The sequence below is a fragment of the Euleptes europaea genome, chromosome 7, assembly GCF_029931775.1.
Source record: "Euleptes europaea isolate rEulEur1 chromosome 7, rEulEur1.hap1, whole genome shotgun sequence".
Classification (NCBI taxonomy): domain Eukaryota; kingdom Metazoa; phylum Chordata; class Lepidosauria; order Squamata; family Sphaerodactylidae; genus Euleptes; species Euleptes europaea.
Genome location: NC_079318.1, coordinates 61,924,892 through 61,944,166, shown reverse-complemented (window position 1 = coordinate 61,944,166; position 19,275 = coordinate 61,924,892). Strand labels below are relative to the sequence as shown.

Sequence of the window (19,275 nt, the reverse complement as noted above, 5' to 3'; positions counted from 1 at the left end):
AGATTTAAAACGAAATTAGGAGAGGGTTTGATGTTACCCGTTTACGCAAGCAGCAAATGGACAGTGTGCATTAGTGGCCATTTAGTACATTTCTCATTTGTTGTTTCCCCACCGTAAGTCTTTGGGATGGGGGCTAATTTTAAGAGTAAATAGCAATTACCCCATTCTTTGTGCCTTCTCAGACGTTCAGCCCTTTTCAAGTATATTTTGGCTCTTACTTCTTCAAAGCACAATTCAGAGCCTTCACAATTAAGAAGATTCTTGTCATACATAACCCTCTGCTCATGGGTCACACTAGAAGATGACATTGGTAAGACTTCAGATTTTGAAATGGAAGTTATATATTGAGGCTGTTCCCTGCAGAGGAAAATGTGGAAATTTATTTGTTTAGGGCATTTACTGGCCATAGGCACTGCAGAAAGGCATCACAGTACAACAATCAAAATTAAATATCAATATTATTTTTAAAATATCAGTATAATTTTGTAAAAACTTCTACCCAACCGAACATCCAACATATATTAAAATTTACAACCAATTAATAAAATAGCAATCATAAATTAGTCACTGTAAACCAAAACCAAATCAAATGAGAGCAGTGAAACACAGCTTGGGAGGTAGCCATGAGATCAATCTCCTTCTGGAAGCCCCTTCAACACAGGTAGCCCTAGGGGTTACTATACTGGCCTTGGCCAAACGTCTCCCCCACATTCAAGGGAAAGGAAGGCATATATGGGAAAAAGTGTTCACGCAGGTATACAGGATTAAAACAATTTAGTCATGTTAACGAAATGTGCAATCCTAAGGGGGGGGGCAAGCTCTTCAGGAGCCAGCATGGCCCCACACCAGCATAAGTGCCCCTTTAATTCGGTATAAGGGACACTTACACCATTCGGGGGGGGGGGAATGTCGGCGTTGGGGAGCTGCAGAGCTGCTGCGCTGGCCCCCGCCACCAGCGCAGCCACACTGGCAGAGAATTCCCGGGAGGGAAAGCCCATGCCAACATGGGGGGACGTTCCTGGGGGCGGAGCTGCCTTTAGTCAGTTTCCTAGCCCCTTTTGCCTTGGGAACGCCCCCTCGCACTGTGGCGGGCATTTTCTTTTATTTTAAAACTGTTTTAAAGTTATTTTCGGCGTCCAGGAAGCCTCTGTGGAGGCGGTATGGCTGCATCACTCCCGGCCACTGCCCAACTACCCCCCCCTTCAGGAATGGGCTGCCCATGCTCCTCAAGCACAACACTGTTCAAACTTACTTACATTTTTTCCTGTCCACCGTGAACAGAACACAATTCAGAATTTGTTGGAGTCTAAAAAGTAAGATAGGAAGTTCAGACCAAGGATTGCTTTTTATCATGGGGCTCAGCAATACTTGCAGTGGTCAGGGGAAGAGCAAGAGGGAGAAGAATTGTGGGAAGATGGACACCAGATGCATAAAATATAGGCTGAGCTTTTCTTTCAGTCCTGTTACCAGTGAGGTATAAGCCTTTTGGCAAGAGCCAAAGGACACTTAGCCCAGGGCTTGCAGCTTGAAGTCTTAATGGACCTCACCCCAGTGGATTCTAGCCCACAATGCTAGAGTACCCATAAGAGGGTTATATTTGAACACATGAAGCTGCCTTCTACTGAATCAGACCCTTGTTCCATCAAAGTCAGTATTGTCTACTCAGACCAGGAGTGGCTCTCCAGGGTCTCAGGTTGAGGCCTTTCACATCACCTGTTTGCCTAGTCCCTTTAACTGGAGATGCCGGGGATTGAACCTGGGACCTTCTGCATGCCAAGCAGAGGCTCTACCACTGAGCCATGGCCCCTGTTTCTTTATGTTGTATTTTGTTTATTTAAATTCTACTGGTATTTTTGTAAGCCACTGTGGACTCCTAGTAGGATAAGAAATGCCTTTAAGGCTATAACAAAGATCTATTTGAACTGTCATATCAGCCAGACTCCATATTGTTTTATGGCACTCTGTGGCATCACACAATCTAAAGAATGGTAAAAAAAAAAAAATAGTAAAACAAACTTTCAACTCAGGGAAAGGATTCAAATTGGCCCGTCTATCCGGACTCCAAAAACAGGCTCTATGAGTTGAAGGGCCCTTCTGAAGGAGACCAGGGAGGTAGATATGAGGGGACATCAGTGGCTAGTTGTGGATGAGAAGTGCCTTTGGCTCATGCAGCTGCATATTTGGATTGGAGACAGTGTATACCAGTGGCTATGTGCCTATAGGCCCCAGGTAGCGGAACCCTCATTTTAAAATTTGGATTTAAATCATTTCTATCACAAAACTCTCAAAGCTAGTTATTGCAATATCCATGCCTCTCCAAGAGGAAAAAAATTGTACAACTTTCCAGCCATCCCAAAAGAAATCTGAACTCTGTGGACACACAAGCAGGAACCCGCAAGGGAGGATATATCTCACCTTCCTCTGCAGGTCCCTGCTTCCTCTCCAACAGCTTGCCTCTTTCCACCATCCCCAATGCTTCTGCTGCCTTCTCCCCTCCATTGCCATAGCTGTCTTGCTCCCCGACAACCCTTCTAAGCCTCCTTCCCATTCCTGCTTGTCCTTGTGGCCCCCACCTACCAGGTAACTTGGGAAGGGCTGAACTTGGAGCAGAAAGTGTGCAAGATGCACTTTTTGTTTCAAGCCTCCCTCTACTAACCAGCTAATTGGAAAGGCAGTCTGAATCTGAAGTGAAAAGCATGCCTGACATGCATTCACTTCAAGCCTCCAATGATGGACATCATTGGCTTGGAGGGGTAGTCTTGGAACTGAAAGTTTCTGCTCCAGCTTTCCTCACCACCACTGGCCACCTGCTGGGAAGAGCTTGGAATACAAAGCATTTGCAGCCCTTTCTGCTTAAAGCCATTTCCAGCAACCAAGATTTTACAGCATAGTATTATGAGGTGTGTTTTGAGTTTGTTTGGGGGTTTCATACATTTAATTCTACATCAGTTCCACCCACCTTCAGATTTTTTTCTTAAAAGCCTGGGGGCTCCCTGGGGTATGTAAAAACACCCTCCTGCTGCCTGTTCATCTGACCCCATTGTGTGGGGTTTTTGATCCACACACTGGGGCCAGGTTCAGAATTAGATACATTTTGACATCTCATGATGAGAAGTAGAGATTGCAAATGGTACTGCGGGGGGTTTCATACAGCTTGTAAAAAGGCTAGTGATTAAGATTTTTTTTAAAGTTCATCAAATTTCATGCAGAGTAATTCACTGGGCTATATTATCCTATCAACCCTATTTTTGTCACCTTGGACAAGGCAGATATTAATAGATGTTTATGGGATACAATAAGGAAGTATTCAGACATTTATAAGACATAATTTACAAAAGTAGTGGTGTATAACATTTTAATATTGTTAAAAGTATAAACAGAAAAACAATTTTTTAATTACAGTCTCATGAAAGTGAACAGATAGAGGTCTAAATCTGCTATTTCAAAGAAGAATGCAAGGCAGCCTACCATGTTCTTAGGTCCCTGATTTTGGTGAAAACTGGCTGGGTCATCTTTAGAAGTAATTTGATTGCAGTGTTGAGAATTATGTAACTGCAAGACTCCAACTACAAAGGAAAATTATCATTAGAAAATTCAAAATGGGATCTGATCATTACAGTTAACATTGGAACACTTCTCAAAAATATTACAAGTAAAAACTGGTTCTCAGAAAAAAACTATCTTAGATGCTTTTAGAAATGTGAAGGCCCAGGGGGCGGGGGGGGATCCAATCACACACATTTTCTCAACTGAGGACTTTTATTTCGTTTTTTATACAAAGGGCTGGCAAGATATTTTACCTTTTTGAATACACTGACAGAGTAGAATTGGACCCACCTTGATTTGAAATTTGATTCTGGGCTAAGCAACTCTGTAACAACCTAGGTTGAAGAAAAAGTAGTAGTTACTGACACTGAAAATCAAGGTGACACTCAGAAAGTAAAGTATAGGGCAGGGGTTAGGAGGAGGGAAGGCAGCATGGTATAGCTCGATCTTGTCAGACCTTGGAAGTTAAGCGGAGTCAGCCCTGGTTAGTATTTGGATGGGAGACCACCAGAGAATACCAGGGTTGCTATGCAAAGGAAGGCACTGGCAAACCACCTGTTAGTCTCTTGCCTTGAAGACCCCATAAGAGGTCGCCATATGTCACCTGCGACTTGACGGCACTTTACACACACACACAGTGGTTAAAAGTATCAGATTAGGACCTGGAAGACCAGCTTCAAATCCCCACTGTGCCATGAAGATTGCTTGGTGGCCTTGGGCCAGTTATGCTCTCTTTCTAAACCAGATAGGATTTATACAAGGTAACCAAGGTTCAGATAAGCTTAATTCATTGATTTGATTGCTTTAAATAGTAAGAGATCTGATCAAGTTGCCACCCTTTCTGTCAATGCTGAAAAAGCCTTTCATAAAATATACTGAAATTATACTTTTGTTACATTGGCTAAATTTGGCATTCCTCACACATTTTGAAATGGATTAGAATTATTTATCTCCCAGACTTAGGGTCCTGAGACTAACTGCATGTTTTCTGTACCATTCCACTGTGAGAGGGTTCTAGACAAGGCTGTCTTTTTCTCCTCTTATTTTTGTTCTATGTTAAGAACCTCTGGCTTGTGCTGTCAGACAAAACAATAGCATATGCCTTTGTATATCTCTTTGGAATTTAAAACTATTCTTTATATGGATGATCTTTTATTGTTCATTTCAGAACCTGAGCCATTCTTGTATTAATGAACGTAATTCATACCTCTGGTGATCTGTCTCGCTATTTGATTAACTGCACAAAAACTGAGTTGATGCCAATGGGAGTGTATTTGGCTGACGGACATTTTTGCGATGCCCAGATATCATTGCTTATCTTGGCATATTGATTCCTAAAGTGAAAGTAAAATGGGGCTAACCTAGCAACGTGCCAGCAAAGCAACAAAGGGGGGGGAGATGCCAAGTGACAGCTTTATTGTTTATTATAAAGCCCCCTATGTGTTTCGCTGTACCAGCTTCGCCAGGGGGATCAGAGTTCCTTTGTGCTGACCCTCTCCACAGCAATTGAGAAGCTTCAATCAAAGACCATGCATACACCTACCTGTACTGCTGATGTAGTTTTTCAACAGGTTCTGCTCCATTGTGAATCCCCTTCTCAATAACAGCGATTGCATGTGACACATTCGCTTGCATGGCAAATTGCTGAGCCCATACAACATACAGATTGGATGACTTGGTACCAATTCCTTGGCTGGACATATAGTCAAAAAATTGACTTGGGTCATCAATGAATGTGGCCTAAAGAAGATATGAATTAACATTAACATATGAATTAACATTAACATATGGCTAAGCAGAGGGACAGTTGAGCTCAGCAGTCAATTCCCTGTTGTTTTCTTTCTCCACCTTAAAGCAAGCAATATCACCACCGCAAAATAACCTCCACTGAATGTCAGGAGGAATCCCTTCAGGTCAGGTTATTCTCTGGTGATCAACAAGTTGTTCTCGTTGTTGTTTTTAAAACAGTGGTCACAGTATGAATTGAGTGCATGGACACAAGAAGCTACTCTGTACTGACTCGTCTGTATTATCTACTCTGACCGGCAGCAACTCTCCAAGATCTTCCATGTCATCAGATCCTTGAAAAATGAGGTGCCAGAACTGAACCTGGGACCTTCAGCAAACAAAGCATATGTTCTACTACTGAGCCACAGATCCCTCCCCCCATAAAAAAAAAAACAGGCAAAGGGAAGTGAGCAGCTGAGGTGCCTGCAGGGAGTTCTCTGAGCCCTTACAAAGGTGGTCAACTGGATCACCCCACCAAGTGGTAAGGAGGGTTTTCATCAACATAAAATCCATGGTAAAATAGGCAAGTGTACGGGCTCTAGGATAGCGGTTCTGTGCCCATTTAAAATATCCAAGGTTCACTTTTCCAGCATAAGGTGTACTTTTGAAGATGTAGCTTCAAAGTTCCCTACAGAGGGTACGAAAACAACACCTACAATCATACATTGAGAATTAGCTAATAACATGGAAAGAGGGATCAAGGCCTTTCTCCCACTCGGTCCCTGGCCCAGATGCCTCCCTTGACAGCATGTTGTAGAAACACAAAATAACATCCCTACAGAAGGGTGCTTGATGGAACTTTACACCCTCCCTCCCAAATGCACAGATGGTTCCCCATGTTAACCCTGGTGACATTGCAGGAAAATCAAACTCTTTTGCCTATGTCTCAGTTTACTCGGGAATAAACTGGAAGACACGTGGGAAGGTTGTGGGGCCAGAGAAGATTGCTACTTGCATACTGGCTCCCTCTGTACTCTCTGAAATTTAATCTGTTTGTCTGAAACACAAAAGAGCTAAAAATAATGGCTAAGCATTAACGAGCCAAAAGAAAAACCGATCAAAAGAAAAACTGAGCTTATTAAAATTTACTGTTTGGCACAGGCTGAAATTCTGACAGTTTATACTTCTACTCTGTGTACGTACAAATTTCATGCAGTAACTGATGAATCTTCTGTCATGCTGGTACCTCTTGTCACCCAAAAAGATCTTCACAAGCCGCTCCAACAAACTTGATAGGTAGTTTTGTCTTCCTTCTTCAGAAACCCCTTCTACCCATTGACAGTATCTAAAAATGAACCAAATCAATCAGGTGATTTTCTACCGTAAGTTTAGAATACGGACTAAAGAATGTAGTTAAAATAAAGCCAAACCTGTCCCAAGGATCAAGTGGATCATCTCCCTTGTAGCTCTGTATGTGAGCTTCAAATAATCTGTGAAAGATAAAGTTGTATAGTATTTGTAGACCATAATATATACATATAATAGAAATGGGGCTACTGGAAGATTACCGTTGTCAGATTTTTGAACAGACTTCCAAAGACAAAAAGAGGGGTTGTTTTTACTATTAATGTCCCAACAAGCTAGGGCATTAGAAAACAGGGCCAGAGCCCACTACCTCAAGGATTAGGACTTAGCCTAGATAAGACTTTTCAGATTTATACATGCCAAGGACTGGTATTCTTCTCCCTTAGCAGGGAGCAGGAATTCCCTTTGATTGGCCAGTCTAGATTCTCCTACAGTCTGCCAAACAAGGAGTGTGTTGGCCTTTTCTCCTTGCTCTGTACATCTCTGTGTGTGTGTGTAAAGTGCCATCAAGTCGTAGCCGACTTATGGCGACCCCTTTTGGGGTTTTCATGGCAAGAGACTAACAGAGGTGGTTTGCCAGTGCCTTCTTCTGCACAGCAACCCTGGTATTCCTTGGTGATCTCCCATCCAAATACTAACCAGGGCCGACCCTGCTTAGCTTCTGAGATCTGACGAGATCAGGCTAGCCTGGGCCATCCAGGTCAGGGCCTGTACATCTCTACTGCTCACAAATCTATCACATTTTTTGGCCTTGAGCGAGTTCTGTCAGTGAGAGAGACTGTTTTAGAATGAATGGACTTGCTGCATTGTTAAGGTTGCATCAAGATTGCATAATATTATACTACTTTTGATAGTCCAATCAGAAATAAATCCCACTAGATCTATGGGGCTTATTTCGCGTTAAGTATGATGAGGATTATAACTTAAACCATCCTTCAAATTGTAGTTGTTGTTGTTATTTTTGCATTCTTCCATATGTTGTGGTAGTTGCAGTTTTAACTTGATATATCTTTTGTGTCAACTATGTTTTTGATTGTTTATATTTTGTAAGCCACCTTGGGCATTGTAGAAAGATAGGATATAATATCTGAAATAAATAAATGGCTCTTGTGGGGCTTTGGTAACTGACAGCATCCTATGGGTTATGGCTATTCTGGATTAATTTTGCTGGGGGCAGGATCTTGAATGTATTGTGAAAGTTTCATCCATAGGCCTGTTCATGGCACAAATGCATTAGTCTTTCTCTAGGCACCTTGAATTGGTGTGTTTTAATATGCTATTGCACCAGGAAAAGATTTGCTGTTAAATTTGTGTCAAGATGGCATTAAAGGCCAACAGGACAAGTGGCCACATCAGTGCTAGTTAGAATTGCTGAAATTAACATCCCCAGAAAGGCTGAAGGCACAAGAACAGGTGACAGTTAATCCTCTAAATCTTTCTCAACAAGATTCAACTCACAAACTTCACAAAATCTTTGCTTTCTGTGACTTCCCCCAAACCCAATTTATCCCTGCATAAAAGAGCCCAGCTTCTGGCTCACAAGAGAGCCATTTAATTTAAAGGTAGGAAAAGGATAATGCAATAGGTATGGGGAAGAGGGAAAAGGAAGAAAGCGGCCAGGTGCAAAGCTTTATTCCCATCAACCCTGGAAAAGGGACAAGATTAACATTGCCAAGGAGCTCATGATTCCCATAAGCACACCCATGTCCATGGTGGTGTTTAAGCTGTCAAGGCACTTTAGCTATGATGGGCTAGCTCAAAGCTAGAGCCCCACCAACCCCTGTCTGAAATGGTACGCTCCATTCTACCCGTTCAGCTTTTTGCCTGCTCGCTTCCACCTCCTTCTCCTGCACATGTGAAGGGCCTCTCCCCGCGTGCGAGGTCGCGGGCAGCGTGTTTCTGAGCATGAACAGAGTGCCTTCCCCCTCCACGGTTCTGGGCTGGCATTTCAGAGGCAAGGAAGAGACCGGAATCATTAAACGAAAGTGGGGGGACGACGACGACGACGTGCTTTGTCTGCCATCCCCGCAACTTACCGTGCGCGCGCGGAGAAGTCCACGGCCCCCTCGGCAGAAGCCCCGTCCATCCCAACGGGCGAAACGCCTCAGAATTCAAATCGCCCCGCGCAGTCGCGCAGGACTCCTGGCTTCTTCGGGACTGGGTAGCGTCACCTGCACGGACAGCCAATCAGAACGAAGGGCAAGGAGACCTCGTTCTGTTGCATTCATAGAGGGGCATAGAGGTGAACGCAGCTTTCACTTCCGGCTTCCATTCGACAGCTGCCGTTGCGTAGAGTGCAGCAAGAAAGAGACGGTCTGCTCCCCATTCCCCCGCAAGCCTCTGTGGTACCCTTGCTCGTCCGTTGCTCCCTGACGTTCAAGTCAGAACAGGACGCGCGTGCAGAAGTGGTAGGCCTCGTGCGTCATCGAGTGGTGTTTTGTTTGGGAAGGGAGATCTGGGCCGGGAGCGCCTTCGCGGTCTTGGGTGTCATGACTCTACCAAGCAACCAGCGTTTTTACGAGCAGAGCCAGGCCAATGAATGGGACAGGAAGCTGTAAAGCCAGGGAAGGAAAATAGCGTCGCAACTTTTGTGTTGTTTTCCTGGTTTCTGTACAGCTTAGAATTGGTGCCTTTTAAAAGGAGTTAGTTTTTGTTTTCTTTTTTAAAGGGACCTATCCCACAGAGCTGTTACAAGAATTATTGAGGCCTGGTCTATACCTGCAGGTAAAACATGCCGGTAGAATGGATTGTGCCGCTTGAGGATGCAGGTAAGAAACACTTAAGACATTTATATAAGCTAGTTTTTTCAGTGTCTAGTGCTAAGATAACTCTTTTGAGTTTTCTACCTTGTAAAAACTCCCTACACAGAGAAAGCTATCCCTTCATGGGTAAAATGTGCTCGCTTAGCCTTTTTCCTGCTTTTCTGGTTGTCTCCTTCTAGGGAGCTTGTTGTTGTTGTGTATTTGGCATAGAAGTAACGATCATGTGATCTCTTCTATCTTCCTGCAGTCAGAAGTGGTGTGGTCCATTTTACCACCTTATTCTGCTCTACATGCAGATCCAGTCTGAGAGAATGTAGTTGAAGTACTCCCAACACTCAAAAAAGCTGCCTAAACTAGGATTATTAAAATACTAAACTATGAGAAGAGAAATTCGTTCTGCTTGAGGCGATTTACAAAGATTCTTGTTTACCTTTCTTGCTATGCCAGTTAAATAAGAATGAGTCACTTCCACCCTGATATCATTCTTTTGTGCTTTGCCTGGAAGCATGACTATTGCCTCTAACCGTTCTTGACCTTTGGGTCCTCTAGGTGAAATGCTCTTTTACCATGCATACAAATCCGACAACTGAAGACACAGCTTTTTATTCAATTGATGAAGTGCATAACAAGGATTTGGGGCTCTGGGGAAGTATATGTTATGCCTTTAGGCAGCTTCCTACCCCCTTAAAATGCACCCTTCCTCAACTACCCTTTGCCTGTGTACGAAGCAAATAACTTCCAAAATTATTAATTATATTTAACAGCATAACCAGCCTTTCCTCCCCAGCCCTCACTGTATGAGATTTCAGTAAAAGTACATTACATGACTGCAACAGCATCCTCCCATCTGTGTACCCGCAGCTGATATAAAGACGCATACTGCCTCTAGTACTGAAGGGAATAGCTATCCATCATGGCCAGTAGCCACTGATATTTGTACGCTCTCCTGTTAAAGCATTCCAAGTTGGCAGTCATAACCACATCCTGTGGCAGTGAGTTCCACAGTTTAGCTATGCACTGTGTGAAGAACCATGCACTCCTAAGTGGGGGGGTTTCCCGCGGCACCCGGAGGAAGTGGAGCGAGCTGTGCTGCCTCCAGACCGGCTTGCTGTCAGCACAGCAAGCCAAAAAAAGTTTTTCAAAACATTTTTTTAAAGCTCCGTGAAACTTCCACGAGACTGCACTATTAATCTTGCAGGTTTATCATGACGCCTGCAAAATGGTGCATTTTAAGCTCGCTGCCGCTGTGGTCCAAAGGGCATCATAAGTTGCCCTACACCAGCGTCTGTGCCAGTTTGCACGGCGCAAGTGGCACGGACGCCGGCGTAGGGGTGACACCGGCTCCTATGGACATTCAGGCCCCACTTTAGGAATGGGCTGGAAGTCTGTCCTGAATCTTTCACCCTGCAGCTTTAGTGGATGTCCCTTGGTTCTAGTATTATGACAGAGGGAGAAAAGCATCACCTTGTCCACTTTCTCCAGTCCATGCAAAATTTTATAGACCTCTATCATGTCTCTCTTTACCCGCTTTTTTCTAAGTTAAACTGCCCTAAGCATTTTAACTGATCCTCATAGGGCAATTACTCTAGCCCCCTGATCTTTTTTGTTGTAGTTTTCTGCACCTTTTCATGCTCTATACTATCATTTGTCAGGTGTGGTGACCAGAATTGTGTGCAGTATTCCAAGTGTGGTCTCACCATAGATTATATAAGGGCACTATGATAGTGGCAGTTTTATTCTCTATTTCTTTTCTAATTACAGCCAGCATGGAATTTGCCTTTTTTACAGCAGCCACACTCTGGGATGACATTTTGTTCGAGCTATCCCACTACCACCCCAAGATCCCTTTCTTGGTCTGTAACTACCAGCTCAGTTCTTCTCAGTGTATGTGTGAAGATGGGATTTTTTGCCCCAATATGTATCACTTTACGCTTGCTCACATTTCATCTCATTTTTTATTTTAGTGCCCATTCCCCCAGTTAGGAGAGATCCCTTTGGAGCTCTTCACAATCAATTTTTGTTTTAACATTCCTAAATAGGGTTGCCAGCTTCGGGTTGAGAAATACCTGGAGATTTTGGGGGTGGAGCCTGAGGAAGGTGGGGTTTAGAGATGGGAGGGACTTCAATGCCCTAGAGTCCAGTTGCCAAAGTGGCCATTTTCTCCAGGAGAACTGATCTCTGTCACCTGGAGATCAGTTGTAATAGCGGGAGGTCTCCAGCCACCATCTGGAGGTTGGCAACCCTATTCCTAAAGAATTTGGTGTCATCTGCAAACCTGGCCAACTCACTACTCACACTGAACTCCAGGACATTTATGAATGAGTTGAAAAGCAGCGGTCCCAGTACAGATCCCTTAGGGACTCTACTGCTCACATCCCTTAAGATGCCTCAAAAGCCACTGGAATGAGAGCATAAAACTGGCCTTTTTCCTTTGAAAATATGAAAGCCAGCCACTAATCATCTGTTAACAGCATCAGTCAGCAAAAAAACCCTGGGGCAACTGAACCGCTCCAACTTGCCCTGTGGGTACTATGCTCTTTCATCTTGTTGCCAGGGGAAATCATGCTAAATGTCCCTTGGTTTATTTGTTGTCATTACAGTTACTTCTATCTAGCTCCTCTGGCACATTTTAATTTCCATTTTTTCCACAAGAGGGTGGCAAACAATAAGTTTTTAAAAATACCTCATAGTTCCACAGTGCTGCCTTCTTTCTATACGGTTTGAAGTTTGTCAAGAGACTGTTTGAATTTCAAGTACTGCTTGTTGGTGATAATGAGAAAGTTAATATTCCTCTTCTTTTCCTGTTTAAAAAAGTTGCCAGTGACAGTATATACTGCTTTTACAAAATATTAGAGATGGGAGTCTTAAATAGAGGAACTTCATAATCTGTGCAGTTCTGAAACACTTACTAGTGAGGTAATTTGTATGGAAAGTGGGACTTTCTGAGAAAACATGCTTAGGGGCCATGGTATATATCCAGAAGTTGTGGAAAGAGGCCACAATCCAGCAGAGAGTTGGGCACTTATGCCCAACGAGTTAAAGAGCACCTGATTATCTGCTATATCAAAACCTAAATCTGTAGCTGGATTTTTCATTCCACAAAAACACAGAGCAGGCAATAGAATTTGAACATATAAAACCACAAAAATTATTGTGCTACCATTTAAAAGTGATAAATCAAGATAGATTTTAATAGGTAAACAACCTCTGTGATTTTGGTTCTCGTCGGTTATCCGGGCTGTGTAACCGTGGTCTTGGTTCTTTGATTGTGTTATAATGAGCTAGTATAACACAAAGATTAAGAGAAGGCTTCTGGTTCAAATCTCATTTCAGCTGTAGAGAGGAATCCTAAATAGGTGTACTCGGAAGCAGGTCACATTTTAGTCAGTGAGGCTTGCTCCCTGGACAGTGTTTTTAGGATTGCAGCCACAGTCTCACCAGGTAGCCATGGCTAAGCCATTCCTTCTCCACCTCAGTCCCCCACCTAAAATTTGTGGCTAATAATATTGGCCTATGGTCAAGGTTATTGTGAGCATTACTTGGTTTTGAACGCTGTAAATACTAACCGTTATTATTATTATTGGTAGAAAAGAGCAAGAGTCCAGTAGCAACTTAAAGACTAACAAAAATATTTTATGGCAGGGTATGAGCTTTCGTGAGCCACAGCTCACTGCTTCAGATACAGCTAGAATGTGAATCCATCTGTCTTTAAGTAGAGGAGAGTGAATTCAGACAAGCATTAGTATGTAAATGTTAACAGTATGTAAATGTGAATAGCAGGCGGGATGGGATTAGGTGTGGTATGCAGAAGAGTCTGTGATGTCCAGGGGAGAGATCTCTCCTGGACATCACAGACTCTTCTGCATACCACACCTAATCCCATCCCGCCTGCTATTCACATTTACATACTGTTATGGTATGCAGAAGAGTCTGTGATGTCCAGGGGAGAGATCTCTCCTGGACATCACAGACTCTTCTGCATACCACACCTAATCCCATCACGCCTGCTATTCACATTTACATACTATTAATATTTACATACTAATGCTTGTCTGAATTCACTCTCCTCTACTTAAAGACAGATGGATTCACATTCTAGCTGAATCTGAAGAAGTGAGCTGTGGCTCACGAAAGCTCATACCCTGCCAGAAAATATTTTTGTTAGTCTTTAAGGTGCTACTGGACTCTTGCTCTTTTCTACTACTGCAGACAGACTAACACGGCTACCCACTGTGAATTATTATTATTGGTTCAGTGCTAATTCTGCAGTTGGTGACACATTTTGTTTGGTGGTATTTACATTAACACTTTGTAATGTGACCTCTGTTTTATTCATTCTCTGATTAACTCTGCCCAGGAGCCCCATATATATGAATTCTGGCTGTATTATGTATATCTGATGAACATTGATAGTGCAATCATCAGTTTTGCTTGCATTATGTTTCAGAGCAGAGTTAGGGTGCATAAAATGGATGGCTCCTAATGTTGACATTTCATTTCATTGCTTGTATAATTTAATGCATATGTTCTGTTCGGCACTATTTTGCTATTTCCATATTAGAGATTTCATACACTCAAAATTCCCTTACATGGAGTAATTTAATTTCACTCAACTAGTTCAAAGTCAATGATTAAACAATTAACTATTCTTTACTTGGTTGTGTCCTAGTAGCAACATGTTGATATAAGGAAATGTGACTATTGCCTTACCTTTAATTTGGAGGAGAAGTCTTACTTTTAGAAATGATGTTTGTGTGACTATCAGGAACTGCTAACTGCACCTGAGACCCTCACAACCTGAGACCCTTCTGGGCATTTTCTGACAATCTTCTGTTACTCTTGAAGGCAGTTGGATCTGCACATTTTGTGGGCTCTCTTTCATACGGAAATTCTTCAGGCTTAATGTGAAACATCTGGCTGCCCAATAGTCTGTACTGTATCTGACCGCAGCATTGGTCAGGTTGAAGAAAATCTACCTTGGCGCTCACCCACAAAATTCTTACTTTTTGCATATAAAAAGCTAACTCACCGCCCACCAGGTAAGAGATGTCACTGGACATGCTGTTTCTCACTCCTTGCAAAGGGGTGTCTCATGTTCATCCACACTTCATCACATCACAGTGGCTTAAGCGTTTTGTCACAGGTGTTGGATCAAGAGCGCTGAATACTGTTCTGTTGTGCTTCTGTCCCTTCCAGCTGTATCTATTTAAAGCGCCAATTTCCAAACAGTGCTGAAAAACACACTAGTGTGTTACAAGAAAACTGCTGTGAGAAATAAACACGTGAAGCAGTTAAAGGTTCCTGTGAACCCAAAGGTATCCACCTACAGAAGAGCTGCCATGTGTCCCTCTGTGTGAGTCACTGCTCCAGATGTCTGCATTTATTGATTCAAACACTTATATCTCACTTTTCATTGTGGCATAAAGCAGCTTACATATCATAATTAAAAGCATCCCAGTTTAAACCCACCCAAAAATAAAGAAACCCCAGTGCCCCCCTCCCACCACATATTTTTTCTGCTGTTGGGCAAACAGAAGGGGAAGGGGGTTTAAAATCAGGGAAATGGCAGCAGGAGCTCCTTCCCAGGCGCCAGTTCAAGGGCTTCTATAGACACAGCCGCTTTTAACCTTAAAAGAAAATATTCAGGAGATCTTGTTTTTAAACAGCAACAAAAAAACGCTCTGCAGAGCCTGGTTACAGATCTGTTGCGAATCATCCAGTTCAGCACTGATGCAAGAGATTACTCAGAGGCTAGTCTGAAAGCATGTGATGCTGCTGGAGCTGTGCAGATCTAGCCCTGAATGCTTTCTGGATGGGATACTGCCTGGGATAATCATATAGAGACCGCTGGGAGTGGAGTCTGAGCTTAATGAGTAAATTCTTGGTGGTTGTACCTTTTCGTCTGCGAGTGATCATGGAGAGAGGCTGTAAATCAAGGGTAGATGAACTCTGGGCTTGATGCCTTTTTCCTACATGAACGTGAATTAATCTTTCAGCAGGAAATGACTTACTGTGTATTCTATCATGCATATTCCAACACAGGTAGATTGAAACCACTGGTGGGAAAAGACCCTGACATTGTGGTTCTCGTATCATCCAAAGAACAATTCTGAATTTATCATGCTGAAAATAAGTTTGTGTGTTACTTCATTTCTACCCCACTTTTCTCCCCAGTGGGAATCCAAAGTGGCTTACAACATTTTCCTTTCCTCCTGATTATCCTCACAACTCTGTGAGGTAGATTTGGCTGAGAGGGTGCATGACTGGCCCAAGGTCACCCAGCAAGCTTCCATGCCAGAGTGGGGATTCAAACCTAAGTTTCTCACATCCTAGGTTTCTCACTCTAACCACCACACCACACTGGGGTACAGTATGCATTTAAAGATGAGTTGAGAGTAGTTTTTAAACCTTGTAATTAAATGTATACAGCGCTGAGCCCTGTTGGCAAATGATGTGTTTCCTGCTGTCTTGAGTGACATCTCAGTTTGATGCATGGCCTTGAGGTTTTTGCAGGTAACTTATTATTCTTTTCAGGCTGATACAGTCGACTGCTGAGTCTGGGGGAAAAAAACATATTGCCATTTTGAGAATGGAGATGATTGAGATGACACTTTCATTTCTTCGACCGGGTATGGCTTTTTGTGTCAGTGACATTAAGCTGGCGTCGCGGTCGAATTTTCATCCCTTGCCTCTAGTAGCTGAAAGATGATGAGCTGTTATCTACACATGAAAAAAGGCAATGAGGTATCCCCAGAATTGCCCTTTAAAGATAACACATCTCTGAACCTCCACCTACACAGCCAAGAGAGATTTCCTGGAGTGTGGGCGGTGTCTGTTTCTCACATGGTTCAAATTGTTTATCTCCCTCCTCTACACACGCACCAAGTTTACCCTTTAATACTGTATCTTGGTTTTTTTAAAGGTTTACATTTTAAAGGTTTACACCACCAGCGGGGTGTAGTTGTTAAGAGCAGTGGTTTGGAGCGGTGGAGTCTGATCTGGAGAACTGGGTTTGATTCCCCACTCCTCCACATGAGCAGTGGAGGCTAATCTGGTGAACGGGATTTGTTTCCCCACTCCTCCACACGAAGCCAGCTAGGTGACCTTGGGCAAGTTACCGCTCTGTTAGAGCTCTCTCAGCCCCACCTACCTCACAGGGTGTCTGTTGTGGGGAGGGGAAGGGAAGGTGATTGTAAGCCGGTTTGAGTCTCCCTTAAGTGGTAGAGAAAGTCAGCATATAAAAACCAACTCTTCCTCTTCTAAAGAACCTTAATTTTCTCACTCTGGCTTTAATCCCAATTGTCCAGTTTCTCATCCATAAGAGTTTATGGCTTGGGCCCCATAGCCAGAAATTGGGGGAGAGCAGGGGAGAGGGAAAAGGTTCATTGGGGAAATAAGTCTATGTGTAACAGTAAAAAAAAAAAAAACCCTTAAATTTAAGTAATGTGATGTGCTCAAAGCTTTTTATATGGAGTTGAATAAAGTAAGAAAACAAGTGTTAAGTGTGTTAATGCTTTTGTATTCACTGGCTGAAACGCTGGAAGCCAAGGGTAGTTTCCTTTCTATTGAAAACAAAAAAAGGAGGTCACACTTATCAAAAGGTAAGGCTAAGAAGATGTGTTTATTATTTAATACGGGGGTCCGCCACCTGTTGCTCCAGTAGGGGGTGCATTGTGAAGGCAAAATGGCCATGCCCCCTCCCCCCATGGAAGGAGGATTGGCTGGTGGGGGTGGCTGCAAGAAACTTACCCACAATCAGGCTGTTGCCAACCCCCCATTTCATCTGCGCACCCTCTCTCCCAGCCTGAATGGATGTACTGCCAACGTAACGCTGTGAGCAAGTCCCACGAGGCACACACCGAACATGGGGAGCACTGCCATGCTTTGTGTCTCACAGGGAACCTTGCAAGGTGAACACAGAGCATCCTGGGTTGACGAGCACAGCAAATGCTTCCAAGGGAAGCCTTTTTTGGAAGAAATCAGGGCGTGCCAACAGGATGACAGCAAGTAAGGCACACCAGGCGAGAAGACAAAGACCCCTCTTCCTGTATTGTCTTTTACATGATATGCAACCACTGACCATAAACGCAATTTGGACTTTTAAGTGCCCTGTGACAGTCTGGAACCTCCAATTCGAATCTTCCCATTGTCCCCAAAGCTCCCACTGAATACATGACTCACCTTTATATCTCCAGTTTTGTAATCTTGAATTATAATTCAATCAAAAACTGCACTTCCCTGGTGCCATTTAGTCAGTTCTATGGATTTCTCCTGATTAGTTGCCCAAGTCTGAAGTATTCCCTTCATCCTCTGTCATAATCTTTTTCTTTTCTGAAAAAAAATTTTTTTATGCTATGGGCCAAAACCAGTAGAACTAACCTCGGTTTAAGCCAGGAGAGTCTGATCTTGGATACCAACTGAACTGCAACAGAGAGACTCCCAACACACACTGGAGCCCTCCTTCTTCCATCTGATTTCTTTGCAGAATAGGACAGGTAATCTTTGCTCTCCCACTTGATCTATTCACCCCCCTTATTTTCCAAACCACTGTTCCCCATTTTCCACACTTGTCCACCTTTAGGTCAAAGATTAACTCCTGCTCCAAATTGGAGTAGTTCTGCCGAATGTTTGTTGGTTGTTGCTGTATTAATAGGGATAAGGAATGTGTCTGTGCTTTGGTTTAGTACTGCTAGTATTTGCTTAGGATTAAGTCCCCTCCCTGCTATTGTACCAAATCCCTCAATAAACTTTATATTCCTTTTAAATCAGGCCCGTGTCATCCTTTTCCTACTGAAAACCTGCTCCTCACAGCCACCTCTTTAGACAAAAGGTCCCGGTTTGCTGTGCCCTGCACAAACACGCAAACTGATTCTCCATGTTAATCTTAATGTATGTTCATGTGTTTGGGTGTGTATGTGTGTGGTAACAAGGCTGTCCTGCTCAAGATGAGACTGTCCTTGCCTCACTTGGGGTGAGGGGAGACCCATTGTCTATATTTTTCCTGGACAGTCACACTGTGATGCAAAGCTTACTTGGAGCTGGTGCATCCCTGGCCATGAGGGGCATCTCACAGGCTGTTGGCCCGCTGGGACTTTTCCTGGTGGCCTTAACAGCTGATCTGCCCCAGGCTCTAGAGCCAAATGTAGCAAAAGACAGAACCATAAATGGCTTAAAAGAAAAAAAAATATAAGTAAGTATATTGGCGGAGAGGTGGGGTGCTAGGCCTACCAGTGTGTGAAGCGTATGACAGGCATAGATTTTTATGGGATTCAAGGCTTCCTCAAGATGCTTTATGGAAAGGGAAATGTTAGAGGTGGTCAGTTTTATTTATCACGATGGGTAGCCATGTTAGTCTGCCTGTAGCAGCAGAAAAGAGCAAGAGTTCTGGTATGAGTTCTATTTATTTAAAACATTTATTAGCTGCCTTTCTCCCTTGTGGAACTCAAGGCGGCTTACAATGTAACTATTATTAAAAACAGTATACGGTAAATAAAACAACAATTTAAAAAAACGTGTGAATTCCAAGATGCCAAGTACATATTTGTGCCAGCGCACTAAAGCAATTGCACAGGGTGGTGGTGGGTAATTCATTATTTATTGTGAGATCTCATGGGTGCGACATCCTAAGACACGATTCACAACACTCAGTGTTTGGGCTGCTGCATTAAAAAAAACTATAGATTATTAATCAGCATGTCAATATCAGTAACGTTAAGCTGTATATTTTGAGTTATGCACATAGTATTTCTCACAACTGGGTCTTTGTTGATCTCTTGCTGTGAATGTTGATGAAGTTTAGCTCTCTGATGATAAAAGGTAGCTGGCCCCTGATCTAACAGCTAATTCCTGGTTTGTTTTATCCATCAGCGGAGTT

At 43.1% G+C, this 19,275-nt stretch overlaps 1 protein-coding gene across 1 annotated transcript in view; it reads right to left on the bottom strand.

The window, feature by feature from the left end:
- The window catches only part of BUB1 (BUB1 mitotic checkpoint serine/threonine kinase), a 32,902-nt gene extending 24,177 nt beyond the window's left edge, over nt 1-8,725 (bottom strand). The window contains exons 1-8 of the mRNA XM_056853020.1: nt 8,676-8,725; nt 6,705-6,764; nt 6,478-6,619; nt 5,090-5,286; nt 3,838-3,881; nt 3,469-3,566; nt 1,257-1,306; nt 161-357 (exon numbers count right to left, since the gene is read on the bottom strand). Coding sequence (XP_056708998.1) covers nt 161-357; nt 1,257-1,306; nt 3,469-3,566; nt 3,838-3,881; nt 5,090-5,286; nt 6,478-6,619; nt 6,705-6,764; nt 8,676-8,725 — 838 coding nt within the window. The remainder of the gene's footprint in view (nt 1-160; nt 358-1,256; nt 1,307-3,468; nt 3,567-3,837; nt 3,882-5,089; nt 5,287-6,477; nt 6,620-6,704; nt 6,765-8,675) is intronic.
- Nucleotides 8,726-19,275: the final 10,550 nt, after the last annotated feature.